Source organism: Durio zibethinus, chromosome 23, assembly GCF_047325235.1.
Source record: "Durio zibethinus cultivar Kanyao isolate XHJ-2024 chromosome 23, ASM4732523v1, whole genome shotgun sequence".
Taxonomy (NCBI): Eukaryota; Viridiplantae; Streptophyta; class Magnoliopsida; order Malvales; family Malvaceae; genus Durio; species Durio zibethinus.
Window position 1 is genome coordinate 10,870,783 of NC_143184.1, and position 9,302 is coordinate 10,880,084.

Genomic DNA, 9,302 nt, shown 5'->3' on the forward strand with positions numbered 1-9,302 from the left:
TTTTCCTCAAAACCGACTTGTTAAGATATACAACATCAACATTTTTATACTCAAATGATTTTTTTTTTTATGTCTTAAGATTAAAGTACCTTGCTTACTTTTTCTTGAAGTGCTTAACATGACACAAATATCACTTCAGGAATAATCAATACAAGGCTGGCTTTACACAGCTTTTATTGATAATCTCATTAAAAGGGTAACCCGGCTAGTTTTACGGATAGCGATGTCAAAGAATTCTACTTCAACAACGTTTTTCACGCTGCTGCATGCCGTGAATTTTGGGGTTCTATTTCTTATATGCATCCAATAAGAACTAAGAAGACAGCTGAACACATTTGTTCCATTTCCTTGATGAATTCAATTAGATATCTCTATTGATCAGACAGCTTGCTGGGTTTACGGGCTAAATTACACTTACGTTGAGCATTGGGCAAGATATTAATAATAAAATATCTTAAAATATATTTTATTAATAATAAAATACAATTTTATTTAATTTTAAAATATATTTAAAATATTAAAATAAAATAGTATAATAATAATAATAGGTCTAAATAAATTTTAATGGGCGAGTCGGGTGTTGGATAAGTTGTTAAAGGTGTCAACTGCTTGGAAAAAACAAAAAGTGTCAACTGAGCCCCACAGCTCCGTGTAAATACATCTCCAGGAAGGTTCCATGATTGACTTCAATTTTCCGTCGAAGTGGCTAACACGGCCTTGGTTGCATCGAATTCGCATGGTTGGGCTGTTAAGTGTGAAGACGGAAAGCAGCCTTTAATTTCCCTTTTTCTTTTTAGGCACAAAGATAAAATAGCATGATTCAAACTATCATAATTGTTTTGAGACGTTGAAAAAATTTTAAAATAAAAAAAAAACAAAAAAATTGTCATTAATTTTTTTTGTTAAGTATAATTAGTTATTTAAAATTTTTATCTTTTTTATAAAATAATAAAATAAATTTAAAGTTTGTCAAAAAGATAATTTTTAATATATGAAAATGAACTTGAATTTGAAAGTTTGATTACGTGTGGAAAAGAATTAGCAAATTCACAACGTCTATTTAAAAATAGTACAAATTAATTATGTGTTATTTTTATTTTGGATAAAAATGATTTTAATTTAAAATTAATAATAATTTCTTTCACTTATGAAAAAAAATATAATTTTATAAAAAAATTTTATTTAAGAATATTAAGAAAATTTTTAAGTTCTCTAACTTTTGGGTAAAATTTATAGATAACTCTTTTCATTTAAGATTTATCACAACATTCCTTAAAATAAAAATAACATTATTTGTGAATAATAATTTTTGGTGACTATTCAACATTTAGGCAGAATATCAAAAATTATTTTTCTTAGAATGTTAATTTATTTTTATTTAAAAATCTATTTTTTGAATAATACTTTTCATAAAAAATATTTTATGCAAAAAAAAAAAGAAGATGATACTACAATTAACTAAAACACAACAGTAAAAGGCATAAATATATGAAATAAATACAAGTAATAATAAATAGATGCATATATGCCAATGGATGATATGTATGATGATAAAATGCAATTTTGAAATTGAGTTTTTAAATATAATAAAATCACTTGGACTCTCAAACTTCTAGGCAAAATTTAGAAGTGACTATTTATATTAAAGATCTTTTTTTTTTTATTTTTTTTATTTAATCTGATTATTATTGGATTAAAGAATTACACAAAAAGCTTGGTGAAATAAAATTTCTTAAGTACACTATTTTTTAGGCAGTATTTAGGAATAGATTATTTCATATGAGATTTTCATATGAATCGTTAAAATTTTAGGATAGTTTTAGGATTTAGCTAGTGAGCTTTCAGAGTCTAAGGTTTCGTTTTAGGATCTAGGCAATTTAGGTGTGAGTTATATTTAGGGTTTGGCTAGCTTTTAGAGTTTGAGGTTTCGTTTTTGGGGTTTAGGATTTCTATGGTTTTTTAAGATTTTGAGATTTTAGGGTTTTAGGGTTTTAAGGGTTTTTAAGGTATCGAGGATTTTAAAGTTTTGGAGTTTAGGTTTTTTAGGATTTTAGGGTTTTTTTTTCTATGAGAAAAAACGAAATTGTCGTTAACGCAAACTTTTTTAATCATTTCCAACATTTAGGTGGACTTTTATATTAAATTTGATTTTCATAATTCCTTTTTTTTCCTTAATAGTTTTATACTAATGCAATATGAAACAAATAAATTATGCCAATGAAAGATAAGAATTAGAACAACCAATTTAATCAATTTTTTACATATTTTATTCCTATTTACTTATTTCTTTTCATTTCCTTTTTTAAAAAAAAATTAAAAGTGAAAGAAATTTTATTTATAATTTTTTGGTTTGTGAACGAAATTTATTTTATTTTTAATTTTTAATTCTCCAACATTTAGGTAGAATTAAATTTTTAAAATATGATTTTGAATTCCTTCCAACATCAAGATAAGGTCTCTCAAATCATTTTTTTAAAATTATTATTTTTTTTATTTCAAAAAATAATCACTTTAATGTAAATTATTTTTTGATTATTTTTGAATTTAAAATTATTATTATTATTATTATTATTATTTATTAAGAAACTATTATCATTTTTCATTCATTTCATTTTTCATTTTTTTTTCAACTTCATTAATCCATAAAAGACTTATTGTCAAAAAGCATAAGGAAAATAAATATGTACAATAAAATAACAAGATAAAAAAGGGGTAGAGGATGCACCAAATTGGGTTTTCTTTAGGTTTGAACCCAAAATCAACCAAATATCAAAGTGATTCAAGTTTGTTGGGCTCTTCAGGAATTGATATGCATTGCCTCTAGTAGTAAACAAGTTGGTTTAGGTGTGAAATGGGTACGGATCGGGTCAACTAGATCCATTTCTTTTTCTGTAAATTTTTTTTATAGAAACTCAAGTTTTCTTCATTCCAACTTCTCTATTTTTTTTAAAAATAATTCCTTCCTAAAAAAAAAAACTAGAAGCCAAACCTTCTCTTCCTCAAACCCCAGACATCGATGGGCTTACCATTGCGCCACCACTGTAGGCGCCATTACTAAATAGCTTACCCTTTTTTCTCTTTTTTTTTTCTTTTTTCCCAATTTTTTCTCTTAGTTACGCCTACCTTTTCCTTCTTTTGGTTGAAACCTCTTTTTTTTCATTTTAGATTTTTATCGATCTAAGCCTCTCACAGCTACCACCTAAACAGCTCTTTGTTAGCCACCATTTTTGTCAACAACAGAGGTTGCCTTTTAAAGAAAAACTTCCTTACTCTTTCACTCACCATGCCTCAAGATCTGAAACTTTTGCAAACTCTTTAGCCCAAAAGCATTTTTACACCAAAATGCCCTTTTTATTATTATTTTTTTGCTATCGTTGCTTTTTTTTTTTGAGTTTATGCAGTGTTGCTTCTCCCCAAATCAAAGGGATGTGTTTGATATAAAGGATGGCTTTTAGGTACTGTTTTGCTATGGTTTTGAGGAAGATTCAGTTTAAAAAAATTTTGCAAAATTCCCTAGTGTTTTCGATTTGTTTAGATAGTTGGAAGATGACAAGGGTTTTAGTTATGGTTGACTATTGTGTGTTTAGGAGAGGGTGTTGGTGCCTTTAGGCAATTGTAGTCTTGGTAGGGTTGGTTTTGGTAGGAAAGAGCCACTGATGGTAGAAATGAGCAAGAAATAAAACTTGAAGATATGAATGAGTCGACCACAATTAATGATGAGTCAGATGCAATTAGTTTTGAGCAGGGGAGCAATCCTCTCCACCTTAGAGTTTTAAGTAGGGAGAGCTATCTTCGACATCAGATAATGTAGAGTTTTAGCTTGGGACATCTACTAGAGAGCATAGGCTATCTACTAGGTATCCAAGTTCAGATTTTATTTTAGTTATCAGTGAGAAGGAGCTAAAGAGTTTCTAATATGTATAGGCTACTCCGAATAGAGAACACTAGTTAAAAGTAATGAAAGAAGAGACTGAGTCATTGCGAAAAAATGGTGCTTATAATCTTGTTAAACTTTTAAAAGGGAAGAGGTTGTTGAAAAATAAATGGATGTTTAAGTTGAAAAATGATGGTGACAAGCTAGTGAGGTACAAATCTTGATTGGTGGTGAAAGGTTTTTCTAAAAAATTAGGTCTCGATTTTGATGAGTTTCATTCAAGTGGTACTAGGATTAGCAGCTAGTTTGAATCTTGAGCTTAAGTAAGTTGATGTTAAAATTGCATTCTTGCATGGTGACTTACAGGAAGACATTTATATGAATCAATCTGAGGGTTTTAAAGTGAAAAGGAAAAAGCACTTAGTTTGTAAACTGAAGAAAAGCTTGTATGGCTTGAAACAAACTTCACGACAGTGGTATAAAAAGTTTGATTGTTTTATGGTGAACCATAGCTATAAAAGAACGGTAGCGAATCTTTGTGTGTATGTGAAAAAATTTTCTGATGGTAACTTCATTATTCTTTTATTATATGTTAATGATATGTTGATTATGTGACAAGATGTTGGTATGGTTTGTAGGTTGAAAGAATAATTGTCTAAGTCCTTTAACATAAATGATTTAGGTTTAGCAAAATAGATTCTTAGTATGGATATTATTCGGGATAAAAGAACTGGAAAACTATGATTATCACAAGAAAATTATGTTAAACGGGTGCTTAGTAGATTCAACATATAACATGCTAAATTAGTTAACAGTCTACTTGCCAACTATTTTCATCTGAGTAAGAAATCTTATCTGGTGCTAAAAAAGAGCAATTATCTATGTCTAGTATTCCTTATTTTTTTTACAGTTAGTTTTTTAATATATCTTATGGTTTGTACACGGCTTGATATTGCTTATGTAGTTGGTGTAGTGAGCAAATTTCTTTCTAATCTAAGAAAAGTTCACTGAGAAGCAATAAAATAGATTTTCAGATATTTTAGGGGTACTTAAAAAATGTACTTGAGTTATGAAGTTTCTCAACCAATTCTAGAATGGTTTACTGATGCTGACATGGTATATGATCTTGATGGTAGGAAATCTACTTTAGGATATTTGTTCACTTTTGCAAGAGGAGCTATGTCTTGGTAGTCTAAGTTGCAGAAGTGTGTTGCTTTGTCAACTACACAGGCTGAGTATATTGGAACAACTAAAGCAGGTAAAGAAATGCTTTGGATGAAATGTTTTCTTCTTGAATTAGGGTTAAATCAGAAAGAGTATGTAGTGTTTTGTGATACTTAGAGTGCTTTAGATTTGAGTAAGAATACCATGTACCATGCTATAATAAAGTACATTAATGTTAGATATCACTAGTTACATTAATTGATTGAGGAACAACAGATGCTGTTGAAGAAAGTTCATACAGATGAGAATGCAACAGATATGTTGACTAAGATACTTCCTAGGAAAAAATTTGAGCTTTGTAGTAATTTGATCGAAATGAATTCCTTGGCCAAGGTAAGTTCCAAATGAAATTGCTATGGTGATGAATCTCCTCCTAACAGGGTTGGAAGGGGAGATTGTTAGGAAAATGGGGTCCAGCCCAATGTAATTAGTTTTGGACAAATCAAAGGCCATGGGCCTTGGTCTTTCTTTTTATATAGAACCCTAGCTATTTAATAAAAAGAGGTATAGCTATTTTAAGGTGTTGTCACAAACTAAGAAGAAAAAAAAAACCAGGAAAAATAGGGAGAAAAAAAGAGAAGGGAGAGTTTGTTGAATGAAAATTGATCCATGGTCCGATTGAGCTGAAACTTTGTCAGTAAGTTTATGATTTAGAGTTCTATATTCTGAACAATGAAAATTGGGTTTGTAGCTCTCTAAGAACAAGTTCAAGGTGAATTTGTTGGGTCACCTATTTGGTGAGATTTCTCCAATTGTCTCTCTAATTGTTGATTAACTTTAGTTTTAGTTAGAGAAGAACTTTATATATATATATATATATTATTTGATAATGAAGATTTTTTTAGTGATCCGTGGTTTTTTCCCTCTACATTAGAGGGTTTTCTACGTAAGTCTTGGTGTGCTTTATTTTTTTTGTGTTTTTTTATTATTGATTGTTGTCTATTGCTGTGAGGTTTATTACAATATATTGCTTCTGCATTGTTGTGATTATTGCTTCAAACCTAACAACTCGAGCAATATTGCATGTGGGAGATTGAGTAGAATTTTTTTTTATTCTATTGAAGTGTAAAATTTATTTGTCTATAAGTAAGCAAGACGTGTCTACTATAAAATTATTTCAATAGCAAGCTGCAGTAAAAATATTACAAAGAAAGCATGTAGGATATAACAAAAGGCACCCTAATGCAAACCTGCTGACTCATAGACAGAACTGAAACCAAATTATGTTTAACCTTGGTATTTTCCTATCATACTAGAGAAAGTAAGAGGAAAAACCTGAAGATCCTATATAGAATAAGTATCACCTACCGACCCGTAGTAACAACAGAATTGGTGATTTCGAGCTTGGATGAACTCGATGGAGGGATAGGTACATCAAAGTTGGGAACAGAGATCTTTTTGGAAAGATTTGGCAATGGTGCCTCAAAGTTTAGAACCTGTAAAGCTTGCCTTATAGACGGTCTAAGATTGTGATCAGGGTGAGCACACCATAATCCGACAATCATCAAGCACTCCATCTGTTCCATATCAAATTCCATACACAATTTCTCATCAGCAACTTCAAGAAGTTTTCCATTTTCATACGAGTTCCATACCAAAGCAACCAATGAGACGGGATCCTCTTCATTTTTATGCTCCATTGTTCTCCTCCCAGTTGCAATTTCTAAGGCCACCACCCCAAAGCTAAAGACATCTGATGCTTTATTGACCTGTCCTGTACTAGTGTATTCTGGTGCCATGTAACCAAATGTTCCAGCCAAGACTGTCATCTTGAGTCCTGATTCTTGGCTCATTAACCTTGCCAAACCAAAATCCCCAAGCTTGGGATTGAAATTTGAATCCAACATGACATTGCTTGATTTGATATCTCTATGTACCGCCCATTGTTCCGATTCTTCCTGAAGATAAAGTATTGCAGAGGCTAAACCAAGGGCTATCTTGTATCTAAGTTCCCATGATAGGTGATTTTGATCTCCAAAAAGATGAGAATCCAGGCTGCCATGGGGCATGAGTTCATAAATTAGAAGGAACTCACTCTTCTTGTGACACCAACCAATGAGTTCCACCAGATTCTTATGTCTCAATTTACTAATAATCATGATCTCTGCCATATACTCCTTTCTTCCTTGTTTTGACATTTTAGAGACCTTTTTAACCGCAATGTTTAAATTCAAAACAGGGAGAAAGCCTCTATAAACTCCCCCAAAGCTTCCTTCACCAAGTTTTCTTTCTTGGTTGAAGTTATTCGTAGCTTGAACCAATTCATCATAAGAAAACCTTCTTGGTCCACTTCCATGTTCAAATTCCAGGTCCATGAAATCTTCTTGTTGTGAATCATCATTTTTCTCGCTTTGACTTCTCCTCCACATGTAAAACACCAATATTAAAATTGTCACAACTACTATAACAGATCCATTAAGTACACCTTATGCTACTTTCGATCCAACATGTACTCCTTCTTGATTGTTTGATGATGATTCCGTTGAATTAAACTCCCACAAAAGAACATACTGCATCTCTGAGAGATAGCCAGTAGCAGATGAGAATCCAGCATTGACCCTCGCTGGTAAAACCTCTGACAGATTGACTTGATGTGAAAGACTAGAAGTCTTCCCCTTAATAAAAGTGGGGTTTTCCGGGAATGCAAGAAAGACACTTAAATTTCTCGTTTGAGAATCATAAGTGATCCCTGCCTTTCCTAAGGATCCATTTTTCATGCTTTGATCCCATTTCACGGTGGCTACTGATCTGATGGAGTTTATATTTATACCAAAATGAATGTCACTTGGATCCCACTCATTCTTGAAAGTGTCAAACTCAACAGCAACAAGTGATTGATTGAAATTAGAACAGTTGCTAATCAGCCCCATGCGTCCTCCCTGAGCTTCAACCGGAATGTTTATGCCATTAAGAGCAATGAAGAACACAAAGCCATCCCCTCCATTTTGCTTGTTGAGCGCCGATATGTTGAAGGAGAAATGTGTAATAAAATCCGTTGCCATAACCGTGACAGGGTCTGAGAGATGCATTTCCTTGGGAGTAGTATCTACTCGTTTTTCTGTGGGCGACAGTTCACCATCCATGATGTGAGCACTGCCATTTGTAGTCAGGTTATTAGTTGAGAAACCCGGGAAGCTGAATCGTATTGCATGTAGTGAAGGAATAATATGAAATAAGAGCTAGTAAAACTCGAAATGAAGGAAATGATGAGCATGAAAGCTACGAGTGGCCATTATACGAAATGATTCCAAAGTATTGTAATTTGAGGTTTTAGTTTGTTTTGTTGAATCATATTTATAGGCTAATCCTTCATCTCATAAAAAAAATTGAGTCAACCAAAAATTGAAAAACAAAAAAATTGGAAGAAATATTTTTCGTGGATGTCAACAAATTTTATTTTACTCTCTTTCCATAAACAAAATTGATAAATCTAATAATAATAATAATAATAATATATTATATAAGTAAACATTTTTGAAAAAAAAAAAGCATCTGCTGACAGTAAATGCATATATTTTTTTTTATCAAATGATTTAAATTTAAATCCTTTTTTCTAAATTTGAAGAAAAAAAATGAATGTCTTACATACACGTGAATTTGTTATAGTACTGGAAGTCTTGTTTTTTACTTTTTGTCGCTTCAAAGAAATTGTTAAGTGGCCGGGGGAAAAAGGCAAACATCGTTTAGTCCAATCAATAGTGTGAAGAAAGAGAACCTTCATGGAGATTTCTTCTTTTTCCTTAAATGCAAAATGCATTTTTCAAAGTAGATTTACATATCAATAATCATTTTTTTGCAAGGAATTAGGACATGTATTTTCATAGATTAATTCATGTCGTCTCCAAATAATTAAGCATGGATGGTTTTAGAACTGTAATTTTAATCTTGAAATAAATAACTTCCCAAATCAAATTAGGGAGTTTATTCTTAAGTAAATGTTGTTACTGATTGAACTGGTTAATTAAAAAATCAAAGGTTATCTGATTCTAAACTTGATAATTTATGTATATATATTATATTTATTTTATATTAAATACGTGTAAAATACGAAAATAAATAAAAAGATAAGCATGAAAGCTATAGGTAGCGATATTAAAAAGATTCTAAAGTGTTGTGATTTGAGGTTTTAGTTTGTTTTGTTGGATAACTTTATAGGCTAATCCTTAATTCCATGTAAACAAAATGACTCAACTGTAAGCGCATA

The 9,302-nt window shown here is 31.0% G+C and overlaps 1 protein-coding gene and 1 pseudogene across 2 annotated transcripts; both read right to left on the bottom strand.

Annotated features, from left to right (window-relative positions):
- Nucleotides 1-6,402: 6,402 nt before the first annotated feature.
- Nucleotides 6,403-7,467, bottom strand: LOC111313171 (L-type lectin-domain containing receptor kinase IX.1 pseudogene; annotated as a pseudogene). Its single transcript, XR_016332595.1, has one exon. The product of XR_016332595.1 is annotated as an L-type lectin-domain containing receptor kinase IX.1 pseudogene (transcript).
- Nucleotides 7,468-7,524: 57 nt separating this feature from the next.
- LOC149512204 (lectin 8-like) lies at nt 7,525-8,291 on the bottom strand. The gene has a single exon (XM_089752624.1). The coding sequence runs from the start codon at nt 8,179-8,181 to the stop codon at nt 7,525-7,527; it is 657 nt and encodes a 218-aa protein (XP_089608750.1). The 5' UTR covers nt 8,182-8,291.
- Between the last annotated feature and the right edge of the window lie 1,011 nt (nt 8,292-9,302).